Genomic DNA, 24849 nt, shown 5'->3' on the forward strand with positions numbered 1-24849 from the left:
AGCCTTCTTTGTATATTTTATTATTTCCACATCCTCTCCACCTTAACCCTCAGCACCACCAGGAATTATCTTCATCACCAAACTCTTAGGGCTGACACAGAGCACTCAGCACTTCCCAGAGCCACCTACATTCCTGAAACCATTAACAAGGCTCTCTTCCTGTCATCACAGACTGGCTTGGGTTGGAAGGGACTTCAAAACTTTCCTCATTCCAACCTCCTGCAGTGGGCAGGGACACCGTCCACTATCCCAGGCTGCTCCAAATCCCTGGAATGCCCCACCTGAGCAATTACAACCTTCGGCCACAAGTCAACTTCAACATGGTCAACAATATTTGTAGTATTGGCCATGGATGATCAATATGAAACACTCCCTCAGAGCAGAGGCACGCGTCACACCCCACACCAGACTGCAGGGCAGCGTTTACACAAGGAGCAATTAAAATTCCGGCTGGAGAACGCTAATCCAAGGCTTTGCCAGGCTTCCTGTGTATTGCTCTGGACACGGCAGAGGCTCCAGGATCGCTCTGCTGAAACCTGTGGCGCTTCCCGGAGCTCTGGGAGCTCCGTTCGCACTTCAAGGGCGCCGAGGGGCAACGACACTGATAAGAAAACCAACACGTTCGGGTGTTTTGCTTTCCCAGAGGACGTGAACACCGTGGGATGCCTCATCCCACCTTGGATGTCTACCACACACCCCAGGGATTTCACAGCCCGCCCGCCCGCCTGGCCTCAGCCACCCCTGTTCCCCCTGTCCTGACAGAGCCCGGCGCGCACTTTTTGGGCTGTTTCGTTCGTTCTGGGGGCCGTGCGGAGGCACTCCCCGCGCCACCGCCGTCCCTCCCCGACATCCTTTACACCGCGCGGCCAGACGCCTTAAAAGGACAAAATATCTGTGGCGGTGGGAATGGGGGGCGGGAAGGCGAACGGGGAAGTGGAAGCGGCGGGAGAGAGCGGGAATGGGAAACGGCGGGCGGCCTGAGGGGCACAGCGGCCCGGCCCGGCCCGGCCCAGCGCGGGGTCCCGCCATGGCGGCCGCCCTGAGGGCGGGCAGTTGCCTGGAGACGGCGGGGCGCCGCCATGGCGGCAGGAAGGGCTGAGGCTGCGCGGGGAGCGCGGCCAGCCCCGGCAGGCTCCCTCCGGGGACACGCCGGCACGGTCCCGCCGCCCCGGCAGGCTCCCTCCGGGGACACGCCGGCACGGTCCCGCCGCCCCGGCAGGCTCCCCGAGCCCAGCACCGTCCCCGTGCCGCACGCCCCGTCCCCCGCCTCCCCCGCCCGGGCACCGTCCCCGTGCCGCCCGCCCCGTGCCCCGCGGGGCTCCGCAGGGTGCCCGCATCCCGGAGCCCGCCCAGCACACACGCACCCCGCTACCGGATGGCTCCGGGGATCCTCCAGCGCTGCCGGTTATAATTCCACGAGGAAGATGCCGGCCGCGGAGGGGGAGGCGGGTTTGCCCATCGACGGGGAGGTCGCGCCCCGTACCCGCACATGCTGCCCGGCGCGGCGAGCATCCGCTCATCACCTCTTCCCTCCTCCTTTTTTATCCCGTGAGGAGCGCTGAACCAAAGGCACGGCGATTTATTGGCCAGCAAAAGGCACTGAGCGAGGGAAAGCGATCTCGCTCCCGCGAGGGCTCCGTTTCCCCATTAAGGCGCTCTAATTTCCCTAATCTGCGGCAGGTGTGAAACCGGGGCAGCGCATCCCCCAGCGCGCCGGCACCTGCGGATCCCCGCAACTTTCCCTGCCCCCCGCACACCCTCCAGCACACCGGGACACTGCAATGAGCTCCTGCTACTGCCAAACCGCCCTCCCCAAAACACCAGCTCCCGCCCGGAGAGCCGGGCACCCCATCCCGCCGGGCTCCAAGCTTCCCAGCTGGGAATGTCTCCCTGCGGGGTCCCAGAGCGACCGGGTTTCTCCTGCAGCGATAAAGCCCCCATGCCCACGACACGATCTGGTTCAACCCGCCGGCAGCAGCCTCCCCCCCGCGCCCGCCGCTGTCCCCGTCCCCCGGCGGGATGGGGCGGCCGGGTGTCCCCGGAGCCGGGACGGGGGACGCCCGGGTCCCCCTCTGCTGGCACCTCAGCGCTCGCTCCTGCCGCTCTTCCGCCCCGCAAGCCCGGCGCTCGCAACTTTCCCACCCCGCGGGGCCGCCCGGAGAGGATGCGGGGTGCGGGAATGCCGCGCTCCGGGCTCCGCTCCGGTCCCTGCCCGGCGGGCAGCGGCGACGCCGGGATGGAGCGGGATGAGGGAGAGAGGAGAGGCTGAGCGGTGACCCCCTGCTTACTGCGGGCTCTTGGGGTAGAAGGGGAGGGTGACGTGGCTGAGATCCTGGATGTCGAAGGCGGTGGGCTCGGCCGAGATCGCCTGGCGCTTGGTCCGCTGCTCGCCCTGCAAGGTGCCAGCGCTCTGCTGCTGCGCCTGCTGCGTGGCGGGCCGGATCACCGAGCGGTACTTGTCCAGCTCGTTCTGCAGCTTCTGGATCAGTTCGTCCTTCTGGTCCAACTCCAGCTCCAGCTCGTCGATGAGCGCATCCCGCTGCCGCAGCTCCTCGATCTTCTCCTGCAGCGCGTACTGTAAATCCCGTAAAGTGCCCATGGTCCTGCTGCCGCGCTCGCCCCTCGCCGCTCCCGGCAACTTTCCCCCCCCCAGGCCGCCTCCCCGCGCTCGGGACACCCCGGCCCCCGCCGCCCCTCTGGGCTCGGCCCGGCCCCGCGGGGCCGCCGCCGCAGCCGGACCCCCGGCACGGCGCTCCGGAGCCGGGGTGTTGTCAGGGGCGATGTAGAGCCGCCTGCGTCAGGCCGGGCTGGCGAGGGAGCCGAGACACACACACACACACCCGCGGCGGCGAGCGGGAGGGAGAGGAGGCGGGCGGGCGGCGGGAGGGAGGCAGGGGCGGCGGGGAGGATGCACATGCTCGCCCCGCTCCCTCCCGCCGGCCCCGCCGCGCCCCGCGCCGCCCACGCCCCGCGGGCTGCCGAGGAGGGAGGGGACCGGCCGGGAGCAGCTCCCGGTGCCTGCCCTCCCGGCCTTCTGCTGGAGGCCAGCACACAGGTCCGAGCCGCGGACCTGCCCTCCCGTCCCGCTGCCGGCGCGGCCGCGCTCCCCTCCCTCCCTCCCTCCCCTGCTCCACTCAAGGTGCCACTTCTTCTTAAAGAACTTATTCCCCCTTTACTTTGCTTTTAAAGAGCCGATTTTTGTTGTCTTCGCTGACTGCAAGCACAAGACAGCGCCTGGCATGGCTCCTCCTCAAGTCTCAGCAAGCTCCAGGCTCCAAAAACCCGGATTTTCATGGGAATATCGGTCAAGTCTGCCTGCACTGGAGAAGCCTGGAGGCAGGGCATCTGGCTTTCAGAGCACTAAAAAAACCTCACTTAAGACCTGTGAGATTTTCTGCCTGCCCCAAATACTCACATGAAAGCACAAGTTTCTGCCATACCAAAGCCGATCAGACTTTCCCAGAGTGCAGGGTTTTCCTTCGTGCACTCGGGGTTTCTGTGTGGCCCTACCTCTGCCATACAGCCCACGGGGCTGCAGCACAGAAATAACAAAATCAAATCAATGAGCGGCTGAGCCCTCGGTGCCAAATGGTTCTGGGTTCTTCCCTTTGCCAGGCGCTGAAGGGCCAGCGATGCTCGCCCTGACAGCACAGCCCCAGCCTTGGCTCTCTGGGGAAGAAACAGGGGGATCTGAGCTGGTTTGGGGGCTCCTGATAAAATCACCCAGCCTGGAGGAGCTGGGATGAAAGGCCCAGAGCCCAGCTGGATGCAGGAACCCCACAAAAGCTTCCACAGCACCAGGGCACTGGCACAGTTTCATGCTCCAAGGTTTTCGCCAGCTGTTTCTGTTCCCCCTCGGGGAGTTTGATTTGGGGAGGAGGGGGCTGCAGCCCTGAATATGTTTTCTGGAGGTGGGTGGCACCTACGTGTTTGTGTCTAGACCTCACATGCCAGGCACGAGCTGGGAATGCCAGCCCTGCTTATGGGGTTGAGCTCCTTTGGGTTTGCCCTTTTATTTTTTTCCCCTGTTACACACTGGCACTTGCCCGAGTCCAAGGCTCCAGCTTTCAACCTGCAGCTGGTCTTTATAAAATAAATTTAGAAAAGCGAACGGATGAGGAATCAGAAGTGCTCCCTGCTCCACACTGCTGTTGGAAAGGGCCTGGCCTCTGCTCACAGGCATAAGGCTTCGCAGCTTTTTCATGCACGTGATCCTGAATTTCTCAAGATGCACATGAAAAAGGGGGGGGGAAAGCTTGGGTTATGCAAAACACTTCAGTTTTCAGTCCCCCCTTGATCCATTTGTGCCAGGCAAAAGTCCCCCAGTTGTTTCCACAGGTCTAAGCCCAGACAGCATTTGTAACTGTCTATTCCCTCTGCTTCCATCTCACATAACGCATTGGGAACAAAAGTATCAAGTATCTGCTGAACATTTCCATTTTAAAGACAACAGGCATTAAGCAGATGCATTCCTGCTGCCTACAAACTAGGAATCAGCGATACATAAAATATTTTAACAGCCTTCAGCCGACACGCTTCAAGTTTTATTGCTTTCCTCCCTGCAGAAGTGAAGTCTGCTGGAGGGAGAGGTGATACAGTTACCTGAAGCCCACCAGGTTTCAAAAGAACCGCAGCCCTGGGGGGAATCTGGTGGATAATTTCTCGGTGACAGGCAGTAAAATAACATTACTTTGTTCCTATGAGAGGGGCACAGCCTGGGACTGAGACAACAGTGCCCCAGAACAGAAAGGATCCACAGAAAACCAGGAGAAATTATAGCACATAAAGCTGTCAAGGAATTGAGCTGAGTGTATCTCAAATATATACTTATTTCCAGGTGGGAAGCAGATTTTCATTAGACCCTTGGGGTCTGGAGGGAGATTTTTATGGCACAGGTTTAGATTTGGGACCATAACCAGCAGCTGTCATGTCCAAGGCTGGTGTTCCCTGGTTTAAAGATGAAGCCAAAGCAGCCCAAAGGGCCTCACAACCCCACAGCAGAGCTCTGCCATGGGAAGGCAGCCAGTAGTTGCCTATTTCTGGCAATTCCCTGCTCCCCCAAAGAAACCATGAGATGAGCATGGAGCCTGGGATGTGATCTCAGGGATCCCAGAGTACTGCCCCACTCCAATAAAAATAAATCCTATGATCCCATTCCTTTCAACTTAAAGCTCCCAGTAAAATAAATAAATAAATAAATAAATCTCAGGCTCGACAGAGCAGCTGCTTTGTCTGCTTGATCCAGGGAATGGAAAGAAACAGCTTTAGGGAGAAGAATGGCAGGAATGCACCAACTGGCTTGGTGTCGGGAAGACGGGGTGAAGCTGCTCGCAGCTTAAGGAAACCTTTGGCTATGAACTTTCCAAAGCCTTTTCCTGCTTCCTCCACTGCCAGAGTGTGCCTGGATGTCGAGTGGGAAGCCAAAAAAAGAGCATCTGCAGACATCTGCCCCAAAGCACGGCACGCCAGGGCTGGTTGGTGGGAATCACACGGAGCAGGGATGTTTCTCCTCTCTGCTGTACTCACAATATTTCCTCTCTGCACAGCTCCGGGGTTTTAATAGCTTCTGCTTCTGAACCTTTTCAGGGATCATCTGTCACCAAATGCACCCACTCAGCTGCCATTTTCCAAGCTGAAACCGTATTTGAGCGCTGTCTATCCTGCAAACACCTCCCCGGATTCCCAAGACAAGGCTCAGGGAGCCAGCAGGATCCCTGATGGGCAAATGTCACCTTGCTCCAGCTGGCCAGGACAGCACAGACAGAGACGCTGGACGTGCATCACTGACCACATACATAAACATTTTCCTCCTCCTGGATGTGGTGGTTCTTCCCTGCCTAATCCACTCTCCTCTTTTCCCAAAATATCTGCAGGAGCAGATCAGCCCGTGGCAGAAAGTTGAACCGGCTGGATTTTGTGATGGATTATCCTGCTGGTGGGCGCTTTGTGCAGGTTTGGGAAGGTGTGTGACCTGCAGGGCTCTGCCTGCCACTGGCACACACCCAAATTCCTTCCCTACCTCTCCAGTCACAGCAACACCTTTATGATGAGAAGGAATGACAAAAATACAGGAAAATTTCGAGGAAGGAGCACAGCAGCTGAACCCTTGCAAAAATCACCTTGTAACCAACTCGAGGTGCAGTCACACCTGAGGGCCAGCACACCTTCCCCGTGGCATGCCACCTGCTATTCCAGCACATCCCCAAAATCCATGGCAGTCCCCGAGGCAGAGCAAGGAGTGCCATCTACTGAAACATGGGCACACCTGACTCCTTCCTAGGGCACACCTGACCATTCCTTTTGCCCCAAAGTGCCTCTGGCAGCTCCTTCCAGGGCCACAGGCCCTACAGATTTACAGGGGGCAGCTGGGGACTCATTCAGCCCCCAGGGATGGGGATGAAGCTGAAATTACTGTGTCAAAGCAGCCTCGCCAAGACCAAAGAGCAGGAACTGACAATATCTGAGGAGTGCTTCAGCCTCTCTTCCCCAGGAAAACAAGACCTATTTTCTCATGACACTGGATGTCCCTCCTCCCTATTTTGGTCCTTTCCAGAGCCTCTAAGACAGAACTGAAAGCCATTTGTTCCTCCCCACAAAGGGATGGAGATATCCAGCTCTGAGCACTGTCATTTAAACCCCATTGATCCCTTCGTGCTGGAAGTCAAATCAACATCTAAATTGGATTATCCTGATGATTTTCCTTTAGTGCATCGGTTCTTTCCAGGCTCAGTAAGAAACACTGAGAAGTGTGAAGATTGCACAGCCATTTCAGCCTGCCTAGGAAATGCTCCCAGGATGAATCTGGGCTAGAGTGCATGAGAAGGGAAAGAAAAACACCACAAGGCTTATTAATGGAACAAAAAATTACTCGCTGCAGAAGAAGCTGAAGGAAAAAATAACAATGTGCTGTTCTGCAGTTGTAATGCATTTAGCTTTTTATATCACATTAGGGACACGCAGAACACAAAAATGAATGTTCATGCCATGCAAAGCTGAAGGAGGAGACATTGGGAGCGTGGAATAGCAGAGGATTCTCCAGGTAACACAGTGGTTTTCAGCACGTGCCACATCACACTGAAGATTTAAATTCTCCTTCGTGGGCTCTTTGCCTGGAAAGAAGAGAGGCACAAAGCACCTCCTGTCAGTACAAGGTGAGAGATCCCCCTCCCCTCGTTGTTTTTCCAGGCTGGAGCAAAGCCTGGGCTGTGCTTCCTGCTGGCTGGGCTGCAGAGCTGGAACAACATGAGTGTCACTCATCTCACTGAGAGTTCTACAGAAAAATGGCACCCAAAAAATCCTTCTCAATAGCCAGAAGTGCAACAAGCCCTTCAAAGCTTGTTCCTTCCATCAGAGCAACCACAACCATCCCTCTGACGACTTCTCCCCACTAACAAGACCCTATTCCCACCATCCCTGCCCACACATCTGCAGAAAGCTCTGCCCTCCAAAAAGCAGGAGGTTTTTTCTCCCATGATCACATGGAAAGTTGGATTTCCAGCAGCTCACCCCACCAGCTGGGGGCACGTGGTGGCTGTGGGTCTCCACAGCCCTTCAGGGTTAAGGGAATGCTGTGAGATTCCTGGGAGCACTTCCCACATCCTCAGCCTGAATGAACCCTTGGGGCCAGGCTTTCTCCAGGAAGGACCAAACGCATGATCCCGACCCCTGCTGCGGGAACCAGCGCCGTGACCCCGATCCCTGCTGTCCAGACACACCTCAAGTAGCCAGTTTGTTTCTCCCACTTTCCAGAAAAGGCTGGACTGCCCAGCAAGATCAGACACAGGCAGAGCTTAAACACTTCTTCCTCTGGGCTGGATTAAGCCAGAAATGGCTTCAAAACAATTCATCTGCCTTGGGAAGCCTCCTTAGGCTCAGACTAAGCAGAAACTTGTTCTGCATGCTGCCAAAATAAACTCTCTGCAGTTACCACAATTAAACACTGCCTATGCCCTGCTTCTCTCACAGTCCCAGGGCACTGCCTTTGTAGAGCAAAAGCAGCATTTAGACAACACAGGCCCTGGAAATGCAGTTTTCCTTTTGCTTTCAGCCATTAAGCAACCAGCAAATGAACCCAGGGACCAATTAAACGAGATGTAAGGAAGCAGATTGAGTTGTGGGGCCGCGAGATCCAGGATGCAACAGAGGTGAAGTCTGTAAAAAACATCAACTGTGTTGATGTTGCTGGGAAAACAGGTTCATTCTGCTCCCACACACATCTCTGTGGGACTGGGGGAAGCTGGAACAGTTGAAGGAAGGTGGGAGCCATATGCTGGGTCTGATTTCCACAGGGGGATGGATGGCTGGGATGGCTAGGCCAGCTTCCTTCCACTTCTCATCAGCCAGAGCTGGACTGCTGGGGACAGCCCGTGCTCAGTGACCCTGTTCCCGTCACTGCCCCCCACACATTCCTCCCTGGATTGCATCTGTCCTACACCTTCTCCCATGTGAAATCACCCCTTGGCTTGTCTTTATGTGGGACTCCAGCAAGCAACAGCTCCCAGGGCACCCCTGGAATCCCAGAATGTGATGGGTGGGAAGGGACCTTAAATCTCAGCTCATTTTACTCCCTGCCATGGGCAGGGACACCTCCCACTGTCCCAGGCTGCTCCAAGCCCCAGTGTCCAGCCTGGCCTTGGACACTGCCAGGGATCCAGGGGCAGCCCCAGCTGCTCTGGGCACCCTGTGCCAGGGCCTGCCCACCCTCCCAGGGAACAATTCCTTCCCAATATCCCATCCAGCCCTGCCCTCTGGCACTGGGAAGCCATTCCCTGTGTCCTGGCCCTCCAGCCCTTGTAAAGAGTCTCTCTCCATCTTTCCTGTAGCTCCTTCAGGCACTGGAAGGCCACAGTGAGGTCACCCCAGAGCTTCTCCTCTCCAGGCTGAACAATCCCAGCTCTCCCAGAGCACTGGTCCCTGTCAGACGCTGGGAAAAACTTGGGCTCACCACAAGTGAGATTTGTTCCACAAGACAGCTGCAATCCCTCATTGTTTCCTTTGAAACCACGACACAAGCACAGCTGAACTCCTCAGTTTCAGCTGTTCCCCTCTCTGGCCTGCACTGCCGTCTGCACCTCGCTGATTGTTTTAGTCACGGTGCTCTGGCTGCAAGAGGTGGAAAGCAAAACCCTCAGGAAGGTGAGAACAGCAAGAGGCTCTTTTCCACCCCCCCACCCCCCCCCCCAAATTATATTAATTGATAGCAGCTCATTTCTCCAGCCTCATTCCAAGGCTGTGTGATGCCATTCCTTCACTTCAGGGGTCCCACAGTGACAAACCTCTCAGCAGCCCCAGGCATTTGCAATTCTGGGTGCTCCCTCTCCTCACCCTGTCAGACCCCGCAGTGTTTCTTATCTCTCCTCACCAGTAATGCACCACTCACCTCCCATAATTGCCTTGGTCTGTTGGGTTGATTTATCCAGCCTTCAAAACAATTCATTTATATTTGAAATTGGATTAGAAATAAACACAAATTCCGCTCCCCCCGATATGAGAATAACTAGTGTGTTACCATTATTTCATGATGCATTGAGAACAAGTGCCCTGTCTCTTTATATAATCAGATTCATTCCTGTGCTTATTAAAAATTATTATTTGGCTGTTTCAGGTATTTATAATAATAAACACAAACCACAGGTTTTAACTCTGGGGTTTGCATGTCTGGAGAATAGGCTGGTGTTTCTTTAAGTTGCACTGAGAGCTGCCTTCCTTTTTAAAAACAGATTTGTGCCAGAATTTGTCCTGAAGTCTTTGATATTTGCATGCCTTGAGCAACTGCAAATATTCCACTGGAGCACCAGACTTCCATTTAGGGAGCTACAGGTGTTTGTGGCCACCATTCCAGCAATGCCAAACCCTTCCTGTCAGAGCACATTTCCCAAAAAGCTCTGTCCTCAGGAGCTCAGCCCTGTGATCATTTAAGGCTCAGAATCAATGGCTGCACCCCACAGAGGAGCTGGTTTGTTACAGTACCAAGGAAATATCCATGAATCATCCAGGCACAATCTGCAAACAGGGGCTCACATCAGGCTTCACAAAGGTTTTACAGCGCTCCACTGGCTTCTACAGCGATTTCTTATTTATGCTTGGGGGAACTCCATCAAGTTGGGCTCTCTGAGTGTGTAAAATGTTTATATTCACCATTTTCTCTGTCAGTGTTTGCAGGAACTGATTGCTCTACTCATCAGAGCATTAGAGACCAGCACTCGCCTGATTTCCTCAGCACCGCCAACATTTCTCAGCTGAGTGCCCTGGGTGAGTCAGGGGATGGGCAGCACTTTCATCCTCACCCTTCTTCAATTTCTGCTGCAGATCAGCAGCCAAAGCCCCAGCTGGGGTGCAGGGCTCCCTCCCGGCTGGCACTGCCAGCACTGCTCCATCTCCTCACCCCAGTTCCATTCCCAGCTGCTTTTCCTCTACCTTAACACCCCTCCATGGCAGAGTATTCAAACATGCCAGGAGGGTTCACCTGTGCACATCTTCCCCACCACAAACACCTCGGGAAGGTTTGCCCCAGCTCCTTGTCCCCACCCACTCCCGATCTTTGGTTTGAGTGGAAAACAGCAGAGTTATCACTTCTGGGGAATTGTGATACCAGCTACTGGGAGCTTCCTCAAACCTAAAGGGAAAAAATCCCTTGGAAGTGATGCTGCTGCAGGGGCAAAGTGTGTTTTGGGCCTGCTTCTCTGTGGTCAGGAAAGAAAAATTTTTAAGTTGGTATTGACCTGCTATATAATCACAGACTGGGTTTGGGTTGGAAGGGAGCTTAAAGCTCATCCCATCCAACCCCCTGCCATGGGCAGGGACACCTTCCACTGTCCCAGGCTGCTCCAAGCCCCAATGTCCAGCCTGGCCTTGGACACTGCCAGGGATCCAGGGGCAGCCCCAGCTGCTCTGGGCACCCTGTGCCAGGGCCTGCCCACCCTCCCAGGGAACAATTCCTTCCCAATATCCCATCCAGCCCTGCCCTCTGGCACTGGGAAGCCATTCCCTGTGTCCTGGCCCTCCAGCCCTTGTAAAGAGTCTCTCTCCATCTTTCCTGCAGCTCCTTCAGGTCCTGGAAGGCCACGATGAGGTCACCCCAGAGCTTCTCCTCTCCAGGCTGAACAATCCCAGCTCTCCCAGCCTTTCCTCCCAGCAGAGCTGCTCCATCCCTCTGCTCATCCTGGAGCCTCCTCTGAACTCTCTCCAGCAGCTCCAGGTCCTGCCTGTGCTGGGCCCAGGTGATTTCTCTGTGAGAACTCTTTGCGTTGCAGCTTTATCTCCTCACCTTTCCCTGAGCAGCCTGGCCAAGGCAACGGGGCCATTTCCCCCTTCCCGAGTTTGTGCAATCCCAGCACACAAATCCCGGTGTCCAAGCCCATCCTGAGAGCACCCAGCACGCTGTGGAAGGGCCTCGTGGCAGAACAGGAAGGCTCAATATCGGTTCAAGGCACAAACCCCGCACTGCGCGGCAGGAAGGGAACGCATTCCAGACTCCTGCGCGCTGGAACGGGAGCGCAAACTCCCAGCCCGCTTCCAAACCACCCCCCGCTCCTTTCCACACGCACAAAAATCGCTTCATTCTTGCTCTGCACCCGCTGTTTGCCTTTTCGCTTCAGAGCCAGGGCTATCAGCAAAGGCAGAGCTTGCAGTGATGTTTTGGGCATGACGCGGCTCCCGGGCCACCTCCCCAGCGGGTGCTCGCCTGCTCCGCTCCCTTACATGGCCCGCAGCTCCGGCACGCACAGCGCTCCCCGCGCTCTCCCCCCGTCCCCGCTTCTCATCCCCGCTTCTCTCGGGAGGAGGGAACACCAGCACAAGGAGCAAGGCCGCCCTCTGCCGCCCTGCTCGAGCTGCAGCCTCGCACCAAACACTCGGGGCAAGCGACACCACCACCACCAAACCCCGAGGAAACAGAGAAACTACCCAGCAGAAATCACCCCGAAACAACCAAAAGGCAATAGAAAACCAGAAATATTCACGCATTAAAAGAATTAGCAACACTATTGCTCAAGCTCAGCTTTAATACATGAATTTATTCTGTTTCTCTCGGCAAGGCGCCACCACAACTCTTTAAGCACAAGGTTTGCTCAACTCCCCAAAAAGCCAACACGTGGCACCTTAAGGGGCTTGTTTATATAAAAATGGGCATTTATGAACCCACAGCACTGTCTGCAGGTCCCTTACAGCAATCAGACTCACAGCCTCCTTCTGCTTAATGCTCAGTTTGCCCAATAACCAAATTATTTCAGAGCTCTAACAGCACTGCCTGCAGACCCCACATTTTGGGTGGGTTCCCTTTACTATTCTTGACCGAGCTCCCCCTTAAAGAGATGCGAAAGACTGATGTGTTGCAAGTTTGAATCGATGCTTTGACACAGTAATGGACATTAAAGCATCGATTTGCACCAGCTCCTGGCTCAACTCCCAACCACTCTGAGTGTGCACACAACATGCAGGCCACACAGACCCAAACATGTCTGGGGGTTTTTTTGTATTAATGACCATACTGAAAAATGAAGGGGCTTTATTTTGTTTTGTCTCATTTCTCCGCATTTTAAATTATTCCACTTTCAGAAGCCTGGCTCTTTTCACTCTCCATTTATATCCCCTTGTAAACTCCTAGAAAAGTCAATTAAATTTAAACAGCTCACACTAACACCACAAATATATCACTGCAACTGCAGTTAATCCATCACCTCCCCAAAAACCCACAACATACCCCGACTTCCCAAACTGCTCAGATCTACAAAGTCAAGCTTCGCAAAAAAAACTCCAATTTAAAAAACTATGAATGCAATTTCCAGGCAGAATTGGTATTGATTGGGCAGCAGAACAGCAAAAGCAGAGCACAGAGGGGTAAATTATGGGAGAAGAATCAATTCAGGAGCCCCTCTAGGAAGGGGATTTAAGTAAATAAGTTTGCTATGCCTCAAGCTTCTCTATATTTTTGTAGGGGGTGCTCAGGATGGGGCAAATAAAGCTTTTAAAAGGCAAATCAAACCCAAGCAGATGAAGTGATTCAAGAACATAAATCAGTCCTCAGGTGAAACTGCCCAGTACCCCATTGTTTAGTGGCACAAAATCCCTACCAGGAGGTGAAACTGGAGGTGGGAACCCTCAATCCAAAATGCACCTCATGGATTAGTCAAATTCTACCACCTCTGCCCTTCCGAAAGGAGAGGAAACCATGGATTTTACCACCCTCACTTCTCCTATTTAAAGGTTTCACCAAAATGCTCACAGCTGGAGTAGTTTTGAGATCGTCAGTGGAGAATTCACCTCACCTGGGTAATTCCTTGATGAGAGGCAAGGCTCAGAGCAGATCCTTCCCATGTGAGCTTGGGAAAAATCTCAGGCATTCCTTAAACTTCTCTCTCATTGACCCAATCCTTCCCAGTGCAAAGCAATGCTTACGAACAACACAAGAGCAGGGGGAAATATTGGGAATGTTTTCCACTTGTAACTCCTAAATTCTTTTTTTCCTTTCACCAGAAAAGCCTTTTAACATGAACTCAGGTTTTGCTGGCCACCGAATGCCAAGTGATGTGTTTGCAAAATTGAGCTTTCAATTTGTAGAGCATTATTAGGACTCATTTTGTGATGCTAATGGGTTTTTAATATCTTTTTCTTTTTTTTTTTTTAATTTTTCTGCCTCTTCAGCAACACACAGAAAATAAAAAGCAGAGACTGGCACATCACACTACTAAATCTGCAGAAACATCTTCAAGCTCTTGAAGAGAGCAGTGATTAAAGCTTTAAAAAAATGTACCTGTTGTCCCCCTTAAGGCAAGGAACTGAAGGAAGGCTGTTGGAACATAAATCCACCTGAATTAGAGCACAGCTCATCTGCTGATCGCTCAAGCCACACGCTTTAACCCTTCTTTTCTAACTGCAGCTTTAGTTTGTTTCCTTTTTATCTCATTTCTGTTCCTAAAAAATCACAGCAGCCTGAAGGATAAACTTAATTATACCTCCAGTGAGCTGCACGGGTTAATTAACATAATTACTCATTCTTTGCCTGGTCAGCTCCCTGCATTCATCTGCTGCACTCCCAGGCTGAATAATTCAGCAGGTATTAATTATTTAGGGACTGTAGCTCTTTCAAAGGAGTTGCTGGCACTCAGTGCCACTGACTGGACCTGGCAGGCAAAGCCAAGCCCTGCCCCACCAGGCCCAGCTCTGCTTTATCCCAGGGATCACAGCAGGGAAAAGGGAAAGGGGTTGCATTTAGCCACCAAAAATATCGTGGTTTACATCTCCCCACGTGCAGCACCTGGTTTATAGGGGAGGCCAGTGACATCAAAGGCATGTGGGGGAGGAAAAAAACTCAGCTTTTCCTTTGGGCTGCTTGATGGAATGCACTGGAAGGGACAACAGTGCAACTCAGACATTCCTCCCCTATAACCTCGGCCGTGATTAGTGCTCCTGGCAATCAGAGCGCTGGCTTTCGGCAGGGAAGGACCCTACAGCCCTAAAATGGGAATCAGGACCTCCAAACAACGGGGGTGTTACCTGTGCCCACCCCACCTGCAGGCTGCCAGGAAAGCCAGGCTGGAGCTCTCCTCCTGCTGGGAAGAGCCTCTCCACCTCCACCCTCTGCTTTGGTGGGGCCTCGGTGAAGAAATGGCCCCACACAAACCCAGAGGGTGAAGTTTGCCCCCAAGGAACTCGAAGGACAAGAGACAGCCAAGAAGGAGCTGTAACTCCTGGTGCCTGAGGCTGAACTGCTTTTTCAGAGTGCTAAAATCCCCCTGTGGCAAAGGACGCAGCTGGAGATGGTGCTGAAGAAGGGAAATAAATACCTAGGAGCTGGTCTTTGTCAAGGGCAGAAGGGGCTCATGAGAAAAAAAGTAGAATAAGAATCTGATTTTGCATTGTATCGACACTATAATGTTGATTAAATGTTCACTCTAAAGTGGCATTTTTGGAGGAGCAGCAAAAGGCTTTACAAGAACTGGAAGATGGGTAAATCCGTATGAAAAGTGAGGCACCTGTTTTGAACAAGGACAAACATCCAGGTGCACAAAATCCCTGGGAAAGGAGTGGCTCAACCCCATCTCTGCCTGCAGCTCCAGGTCAGCAGTGCCACCTCCAGTGCCCATCACCAGCCCAGCTGAGCAGATCTGTGCTCTAAAACCCCCAAACCAGCCCCAAACCACCCCAGCTGAGCAGATCTGTGCTCTAAAACCCCCAAACCACCCCAGCTGAGCAGATCTATGCTCTAAAACCTCCAAACCACCCAGTTTTTTCCTGTCCAAGCATGTTTATCCCCAAATCTTGCCCCTTCGGGGTCTCCGCTGCCGGCGCAGCCACCCCACGTCCCCTCCAGTCCCAAAGAGCTGTGCCAAGGTATTTTCCACGGCCAAACCCTGCGTGCCAGCACACAGGAGATGCTTCTCCCCAGCTCCCTGCTGGCTTTGGGGGTTTGGCAGCTCCCCCCAGGAATTCCTCCCGGGATTTCACCGATAAAAATCCCGTAGCAGGAACAGCACGGCCTTTCAGCCTCCACCAGTGCCGCCGGGCCAGGGCCACCTCCGGCTCCATCCACAGCTCCTGAGGGTGCTGTGGTTACCCACAGGGCACCACTGCCACGTACAGCCCTTATTCAAACCTTCTGCTTAAAGATCTCTGCTCTGTGAGGCCTTTTACAAGGGCAGAGGGTGGGGAGGCAGAGCTGAAAGCGTTGTTTCATTCCCAGGAAAGCTGGGGGGCTGAGCAGCCCCACAGCTTTTCCCTCCCTCTATTCCCTGGCAACTGAGGCCATCGGGTTTTGGGAGCTTTTTTTGAGCACTTCCCAGCATTAGGCTAAGGGTTGTGCCCTGCATTCTGTCAAGGTTTTACCCCAAGGCGTGGGCCTGTCACTGCCTTAAGCATCAAACATTTCCAGCCACGTGGAAGGTAAAGCTGAAATAATCCAAGTGTTAAAGCTGCACTTTTCTCCCAGATCTCCTTTCCCTCCCAGAAGCCAAGGCCAGGAGGGAGGTGGCATAAAACCCATCTGTCAGCTCAGCTTTACACTGGATTTACATTAATGCTCTGTCCAGTCCCAGCCCTGGTTCTCCCAGATGGTACCAAACCCTTCCTTTTCTTGCACCACTTCTTTGCCAAGCTCTTCTGAACTGAAAAATGAGGGAGAGGCTGGCTGTGCAAAAAAACCCCAGGAGAAACAGCCCAGGTTTGACAGTTCTTTTACTTGTCTTGGGGTGACTTGATGTTGTATTCCCTATCGCTGCACTATGCCCAGAAATTAGTATACATGCCTTTCTGTGCCTTTAAACTGAGACTGAGAGGGGAGAGAGAAAAGTGTACTTCTTCAAAGCAGTTTGTTTTCATGTTCTGAGAACACAGAGATGAAACCTGTCTGCTTCTGCAGAGTGAGGGTGGGGAAGCAGCCTGCTTGCTTTCAGCCAGTTTTTCAGCTCCTTTTTCTTTCTCCGGAGAGAGACAGAGAGTTGAACTTTTGTTTTCCTGGGACTTTGTTTTTCCTTTATTTTTTTGCTCTGCTGGACCGTTTCAACATCAGAATATACATCGGGAGGAATTTCCACCGAGGCCTTGGCCCTGGAGGTGGGCCCACCACCCCATCCCAGCTCCGAGGAAGGGGAGAGAGAGATCTGCAGAAGGACTTGGAAATTTCCCCAGGTTTCTCTCCACAGCCAGAAGTTTTATTATTTAGCATTATTATCCTTTTCCTGTGTGTCTGTTAAATACATAGTTTTTATCTCTTTCACTTTCCTCCAAGGAAAATTTATTTTTTCCCAAACTTGGTGGGGGAGGGCTGGTTGTGACCTGCCTTCTCTCAGAGGATATATTTCTAAATTTGCCCAAATCAGAACATTTAGCAACAGGCCAGGATTTTTAGGGCTTGGTGGTTCATCCTCCACAGAGAATCCTAAAGGTCGGAAAACCCCTCTGAGATTGAGTCCAACCATTCCCCAGCACTGCCAAGGCCACCTCTAACCCATGTCCCCAGCTGCCACATCCACAGGTTTGGGATGTGACTCCACCACTTCCCTGGGCAGCCCCTTCCACGGCCTGACCACCCTTTTGGTGAAGGAATTTTCCCTTCTATCCCATCTAAACTCCCTCTGGAGCAACTTGAGGCCATTTCCTCATCCTGTCCCTGCTTCCTGGGAGCAGAGCCCGAATCCCCCTGGCTGCCCACTCTTGTCAGGGAGTTGTGCAGAGCAACAAAATTCCACACAGGGCTTGACCTTCTTTGGGAGATGCCAAAGCTCCAAGTCCCAAACAAACCTGCGCCATTCCTCATTTCCAGCCTGATTTTTCCTCCAGTGCTCCTGAATGAGAAGCACACTTAAAAAGACAAAACTCTGTTTAACCTCCTGGACACTTTTACTGGTTGGAGAGCAGTAAATGCTCATTTCTTTGAGGGTCCATGCCTGCTTTATCCCCCTGATAAACACACTCATCACCCTGGATATGGCTGGGGATGCGCACGAGGGGAAACCGGACTTGGGAAGGCAAAAGCGAGCGACCACCTCGAGCTTTTCAAGATCAGCCAGCAGTGGGATGACATTTCCCTTCTCCAGGAACGTTTGTCTGGAATGAAAGTGATGCCTGAGCACATCAAATCGGGCTGTAATGACCCCATTATCCCTGTGCTGGGTCTGAAGGCTGAAGTGAGATAATGTCAGTGGAAAATGCTTCCTCCCACAGTGGGCAATCATTCCCTGCCCGGTCTCATTAGGGGGTACCAGGCTCAGGCAGCTTTTGCTGCAAGAAAGAGCAGCCTGAAGCAGCACCTCGGCTTCTCCCTCACATCCTGCTCCTTAAATCTGCCCCTTAGGATGGGGACTGGGGAGAGAAGTGCTTGGGATGGGACCAGCGGAGAGAAAAGGGCAGAAGAAACCTCACCAGAACATCCTCATGTCCTCAGCAAGACACTCGTGGCAATCCTGATGTTCTCCAGGCCAAAGACCACCCCTGCTCCCAGGACCATGTGCCTCAGACTAAGAGGAAAGGTATAAAACATGAAATAAAATAAAATAAAATAAAATAAAATAAAATAAAATAAAATAAAATAAAATAAAATAAAATAAAATAAAATAAAATAAAATAAAATAATAAAATAAATATAAAATACAACACAATACAAAAAAGACAATAAAATACAATAAATGAAATATAAAATAAAATAAAATAAAATAAAACATAAAATAAAGTAAAATAAAGTAAAATAAAGTAAAATATAAAATACAATAAAATAAAATATAACATAAAATACAATAAAATAAAATACAACATAAAATATCATAAAATAAAATAAAATAAAATAAAATAAAAATACAATAAAATACAATAAATGAAAAAATAAAATAAAATAAAATAAAATAAAATAAAATAAAATAAAATAAAATGAGGAGGGATTTTGTGTAATTAAATAGAAGTGTTAGCACAGTTTTGCCCAGGCAGCATGGGCTGGAAAGAAAAACCTCCTGCCCATCAGCAGCACAGTAAAACTGCCCAAATCCCACTGAGGGGGGCAGGAAGAGTCACATGATGGGGCACTAAACTCATGGTCACAGCTGCCTTAGCAAGGAAAATATTGGGCAAGTCCCTGGATAAAAATGAGCTCGTGGGTCAGCACCTTAACAGACAAAACACAGAGCAGGATATGAATTATGGACAGCCGAAATACTGGAAAACAGAATGGATCAGGTCTTTACACAGCGGGTTTTTAAATTTCCAATAACAGGCGGGCCAGAGGGTCACTGAGTTTGCTCTGCTCTTGATCTTTGCTGAGTTCTGGAATACAAAACAATCCATTTTGGAGAGCCAGAGGAAAGCGAACACTCCGCCAGGATTTTCAGCAGGTAAATGAAGTCCCACAGGTAATTGTGTCAGCCTGACATCAAATCCTGCCCGTCCTTTGGGATCCACGAGCCTCCATTTAATTGCTGGAAAAATTAAGGCGAGACAACAAATGCCAACCCACAGGGTCCCCTATGGAAAACAGATCTCGTGGAATGAGCTTAGCAAGTTTTATTAAATCACCTGCAAGCTGGGCTGAAAAAAGCATTTGCAGCCATGTAATGCAATCAAAAGGCTGCTGGGAAGTGGCTGAGTCACAAACTCGAGCTCCTTGAGAGCATCTCCAGCTCCAGGGGTTTTCATCCTGGCGCAGGGGGGTTAAAAGTGAGGGAAAAGCGCTCGGGAGAAGCGTGGGAAGGACAGCAAACAGCCAGGGCAGGATGAGCAGCTGGGCCGGGAAGTTAAGGCAGATTCAGGCTGGAAATGTGGAACCAGTCTTTAAGGCAGAGCAATTAGGGCAATTAATGTTCCCTGCAGCTCGCAGGGACCGCGGGGCCGCCCCGGTCACCGGCAGGGTTTGGAGGGGGATGGGAAGAGGGTGATTTTATTAATGACAGAAATGCACCAGTGGAAACAAAACCTGCACAGAGGCCACGGGCTCAGCTCCTGCAAACGGGGCTGGATGAGCACGGCTGGCCCCAGCGACCTCCTGAGATTCCCCTCTGGGGCTGAGATTCCCCCTTTGGGGCTGAGATTCCCCCTTTGGAGCTGAGATTTCCCCCTTTGGGGCTGAGATTCCCCCTTTGGGGCTGAGATTCCCCTTTGGGGCTGAGATTCCCCCTTTGGAGCTGAGATTTCCCCCTTTGGGGCTGAGATTCCCCCTTTGGGGCTGAGATTCCCCTTTGGGGCTGAGATTCCCCCTGATGGAGCTGAGATTCCCCCTTTGGAGCTGAGATTCCCCCTTTGGGGCTGAGATTCCCCCTTTGGAGCTGAGATTCCCACTGATGGAGCTGAGATTCCCCCTTTGGAGCTGAGATTCCCACTGATGGAGCTGAGATTCCCACTGATGGAGCTGAGATTCCCCCTTTGGAGCTGAGATTCCCACTGATGGAGCTGCAGCGCTTCCCCTTCATCCTCTGCCACCCAGCACCTCCCAGCCCCGCCAGAAGGGCTCAGAAGCAGCCACAAATGTGATTTTAAATCTCTCTCCCCAAACCAGGGTCACACTCTGGATTTACAGATGCCGCCAGCCCAACTTCCTGCAGGCTGGAATGGGGATGGACGGAATTATCAGCTCAGTGTTCCCCCTCACCATGTGAACGCCATGAGCACAACACCCACACAGGGAGCTGCTGCTTCCAGTTCCCAGGGAATCACAGGCTCGGAGCAGGGTCAGGAAAGGAGTCACTGGGGGGGAAACCAGCTCCAGTGGACTTTTTATGGGCTGCCTGGGCAGGAGCCATCCAAGAAACGCTGGCTGGGGAGATCCACGACATGGAAACTTCCATGTCAAGTTTCCTCCTGTGTTTTCCTTTTGATTTAAAGCTTTTAAAAGAGAGTTGGTTTTTTTGCTACTGAACATTTGGCAACAAAATGAAGGAGAAGGAGAAGGCTCCCCAAATAGAAATCAACCAGCCCAACATAAAATATGGGAATCAGCTGTACGTGCTTTTAATCTCAGAGTAGAAACTACAATTTAAGGGTCAACCCAGCCAAAAAAGTGCAAGAGACAGCAAGCAGCAGCAGCAGGAACTGGGTGTGTGAGACACAACTGTCCCAAAATCAAATGGTCCCTGCAACTCATGCTTTAGGATGGATTTGGCTGCACAGACTCAGGAGAGAGTCCAATCAGAGCCCAAAATTTCCCTAAAACTGGCCTTCAGTTGACCCATGGCACCATTTCCACTTCCCTTTTTGCTTTTCTGCCTCCAAACATATGGATTTATGGAGTAAAAAAATTTCATATTCCTAATACCCACACCAGCTCAACCTGTATTTTCCCAACATCTTCCCCTAGAGGAACAAGTTTCTAGTTGAAGTTGCCACGAGCGTTCTCCTATCAAAAGATAAAACACTTTGAAATTTTTATTTTTTTAAGTGATTATTTTAATGTCACAGAGGGGAGGGACAAATTTCAATTTGGCTTCAACTCTCTGCCCCAGCAGTGCTGAGAAATGTGGGGAAGAAGATTTAAAAAGTCAGGATTTCTGCAGGGGAGAGCAACAGCTCCGGTCTGTGCTTCCCAGAAGGCAATCCAGCCTTTCCCCTGGATTGGACATGTGATCATAAACCTGCAGATCAAAGTGAGAAACGTGCTCCTGGCAGGGAGAGCCCAGCCTTGCATTATGGGATGAAAGGGAACATGGAGATTTTACCCTTTACTTGACACAGATTTCATAAAGTAGCATGAAAATCAATGGGGGGAGAAAAAAAACTCCACAACCACCACCTTTTATGCTGCTTTCATTTTAGTACTTTATTTTTTTAAATACTGAACAGTCCTTTTCTGAACTACAGAGAAGACAGCAGTAAGGTAGCCGAGGAGGTGGCTGCTGTCTATTGATAAAACACACTCTCACTGTCATTCCACGAAAATTTCCCCTCTGAGAGCTGATTTGGGGGATTTTTTTCCTGCCTCCATGCACGCTGAAATGGCACCAGAAATGCCATTTCAAGGCTTTGTGAAACAGGTGAACACAAAATGCAGAAAAAGCAGAATCCCAGACTGGTTTGGGTGGGCTGGCAGACGGGAAGCAAAACCCCCTTGGAGATACAGCCCTGGCGCTGCCAAATTCTCCCAGATCAAGCAACTTCCCGGTGCTTTCCCCACCTTCCCAGAAGCTCCTTCCCAGCTTTCCTCCATTCTGCCTTTCCAAACTCCTCCAAACCTTCAGAACCTTGCCCTATTTCCACAGGCACGGATTTATTTTCTCTTGAATGTCAAAAAGCCCATGAGCTGGAGCAAGAGGGGACGTTGGATGTATTTATTGCTTCCAGCTTCCTGATTTTCTTTAAAGACACACTTTAATAAGTGTAGCCACTACCCAAGTGTCTCTCCCTGCCTCTTTCCCTGCTCCACAGTCACTTCTGACATTCCTTAAAAACAGCCCAGCTGGAAGCCACCTTTGGGATGCAATTTTAAGGGATCACTTCCTGCTTTTCCCACAGATCCTGGTTCTTAAAGTTGAAATTTTGGCTTAATAATTACAAGCACCAAAATTTTGTGTTCAGCCACTCAGACGATTTGGGTGTAGTTCTTTGGGGTCTCAAGGAATTATTCCCAGTTATCCTTCCCACTTCCACATGCTACGGGAAAAATAATACAGAGCATGGCTCCTCAGAAACTGAAGCATTAACGAGTTTAAAAAAGTTAAATATTGGCAATACGGGGCAGATACAGAAATGGAAAGTGGAATTCCGAGATTCAGGATCTGATCCCTTATTGCAAACAGCTCAACAGAACTTTTTGGTTTGTTTTTTTTTTAAAGCAGAATTTTTATACTTGAAATCCTGGTGGTAGTTTTTCACCTGGGAAGATTTTATAGAAACTCCCAAGAAAGAGTAAAATGCAAATGAAAACAACTCAGAATTCCAATTCTGCTATGCTTGCTGCAATCAATCAATCAATCAATCAATCAATCAATCACAGCCTCCTTTAGTGCAAACTTTGGGCTAGAAACCCCAAATATTAAGATACTTCTCCTGAACTGTTTCCCAGCTGCACAATTTCCTTCTGGGCATTTTATATTAAATAATCCTTTATTTTCTCCCCCTGTGGCTACTGTTTGAGTTTTCCATCACCCCACCAGCCTGTCATTAATTTCCCACCATCAGCTGGATGCTTTCACTCCATTTCACACCTTAAAATGTCTCAAAACCAGGACTAGCCAGGAGATCACTGCCAAATCTATTTACACTCCTTTGAGCCAAACAGAAGAGATTTGATCCCATTCTCAGAGAGTTCTCCCCCTCTCCTGCAGCAATTTGCACAGCGCTCAGGCTCAGCCCCCAACACGGATTTAATCCAAAAACTGAATTTTAAATTTAAAATTATCTTAATCATTTATCCTTGGGGGTCCCCAGGATCATCCCAGCTCCTGCCACCACCCACGGCCCGAGCTCAGCCTCCCTCCCTCCTTTTTTAGCCTCCTCTTCCTCATTTGTGACTACAGTTTTATTACTAATGGAACAAAAATGCTCCAAGAACACCCATGAGCAAGACACAGAAAAAAATCTATTAAAAAAAAAACCCTCCAACCCTCATCTTTTCCACTCAGGAGGTCACAGCAGAGGGGAAAGCTCTTCAGGAAGCCTCGTGCCAAGCTCTGTTAGAGATTTTCCAGGACCTGCATCAGCTCCACAACCAAGTGGGTATCTTGGGAAGGCTTTTTCCTGAAGTTTCTCATTAGGAAAGAGGCACTCTGAGTTTTGTTTTAGTCCTTTCTACGCCATTTTACTCTGATAAAGCTTCACCACCCAGGGGGGATTTTCACTGGAGAATTACCTTTTCCGTGGGACGATTCTGACAAAAGTGACAGAACAATTCCTTCAAAAGTGACACAAAAATTCTGACAAAAAGGATTTTAAAAAATCTGACAAAAATTATAAAATAGGCCAAATCCAGAGTGAGTGAGGCCAAGCAGTTTTACACCACCACATCCATGTGCCACTTTTAAAAACGCAGCGGCAAGAGGGACATAGGACCCTTTTTCTCCTCCAACCCAAGTGACACCCACGAGCTGCTGCAGAAAAACAGCACAATCCCAACTCCCAACTTTCTGTGTTTTTATAAATCCAGTCCAATCAAAGATCTGGGAGAGAAAAGCAGTTCAGGGAGGCCTTGCCTGGGAGCACAGCTGAGGTTTAGAGCCCACATGTAACCAGGTTTTCAGGGATTGGGAAGCAGAGCTCCGGGCAGAGAGAAGGTGGGGGACGCAGAGATCTGGCAGCTGCCTGGGAATCTCTGGGCCTGTGGTTTGGTGCCCCAAGGGAGGCTCCAAAAACCTTCTGACTTGAGGCATTTAAAAATAGGCCGAAGAAAGAATTTGGGATGACGCCGCTGGGACGGAGCCTGCGTCAGCCAGGGATGGGCACTGCCTCATTCCCTGCCCAGCCCGGCCTGTCCCGCTCCTGCTGAGGGCAGCCTTGGGATGTGGGTGCCCTTCCTCGGGGTACAACTGAGAAACACACAGCAAAGCCAAAGGGTCCAAGTTTTCATCCCAAACCACCCAGAAAAATTATAATCCTGCCATCCTGCCCTTCTTTTCTTCACCAGGACCAGGGATCACATCGAATAACTGAATTTTTCTTTAATTTCACTGTTTATATATAAATTAATCAATTTTTTTTTTTTTTAAATTTCAGATGTTTCTATATAAATTAATACCTGTTTTGCATTATTTCTGCAGGAGGTGGAAGAGCAAACTGAGTTTAGGTGCTTTTGCTGTGCTGCCCTGGCGGTGATGCCACTGTGCCCATGAGGATGTACCGGAGGGATACAGTGGAAGAGGTGGATTGGATCAGCAGGGCTGCTGGTGACAGACAGACAGACGGACGCCAGGCTGTACCCAGTGGAAAGGCACCATTTGATGCCCTTTGGGAGCCAAATTTCCCCCCGTCCTGGCTCGATTTTCAGGTCTCCTGTAAACCAAAGGGAAGCGATGCCCAGGGAAGGGGGGGAGCAGTGAGTTCAGCCCATTAAAAATTAAAAGACAGGAAATTATTTCCATTGATTAACCATAAACATTTACTGCTCTCCCTTTCTAAAACCCTTCCGTGCTTGTCTGACCTTGGGCTTCTCGGGGGGGCTGATGTCACACCTCTCCCTACAGTGACAACCCCCTTGTCCCCTCCATCTTCACTCAATTCCCTCCACTGCTTCGTGTCACAAGTTGCTCCATCCAAAAGAGCAGGGAGGACTGAGCAAAGAGTCTGTCTCCCATTGCCATCCCTCTCTTTGGAATATTTTCCAGCTCTCCCCAAAGTTAAACAACCCTGTCAAATCCCCTCTGTGTTTCCCTCCCTTGGAGCAGCCACACGCTCCCTCCCGTCACAACAAGCAATGAGAGCAGCGCTAATTCCTCCTCTGCCAATATA

At 51.1% G+C, this 24849-nt stretch overlaps 1 protein-coding gene across 4 annotated transcripts in view; it reads right to left on the bottom strand.

Moving 5' to 3' along the window:
* PRKG1 (protein kinase cGMP-dependent 1) overlaps positions 1-24849 on the bottom strand; it is a 376397-nt gene that overhangs the window by 346388 nt on the left and 5160 nt on the right. The window contains exon 1 of one of the 4 annotated variants that reach the window (XM_069018838.1): positions 13071-13154. The exons of 1 other annotated variant lie outside the window; for it this stretch is intronic. Coding sequence is in view for 1 of the 3 variants with exons in the window: in XM_069018837.1 (XP_068874938.1) it covers positions 2289-2599 (311 nt within the window). In the remaining 2 variants the exon portion in view is untranslated. Of the gene's footprint in view, positions 1-1364; positions 1583-2288; positions 2607-13070; positions 13155-24849 lie in introns of those variants that run through there. 2 more of the 4 variants (XM_069018837.1, XM_069018839.1) reach the window with 2 other exon arrangements.

This window comes from Aphelocoma coerulescens, chromosome 6, assembly GCF_041296385.1.
Source record: "Aphelocoma coerulescens isolate FSJ_1873_10779 chromosome 6, UR_Acoe_1.0, whole genome shotgun sequence".
NCBI classification, from domain to species: domain Eukaryota; kingdom Metazoa; phylum Chordata; class Aves; order Passeriformes; family Corvidae; genus Aphelocoma; species Aphelocoma coerulescens.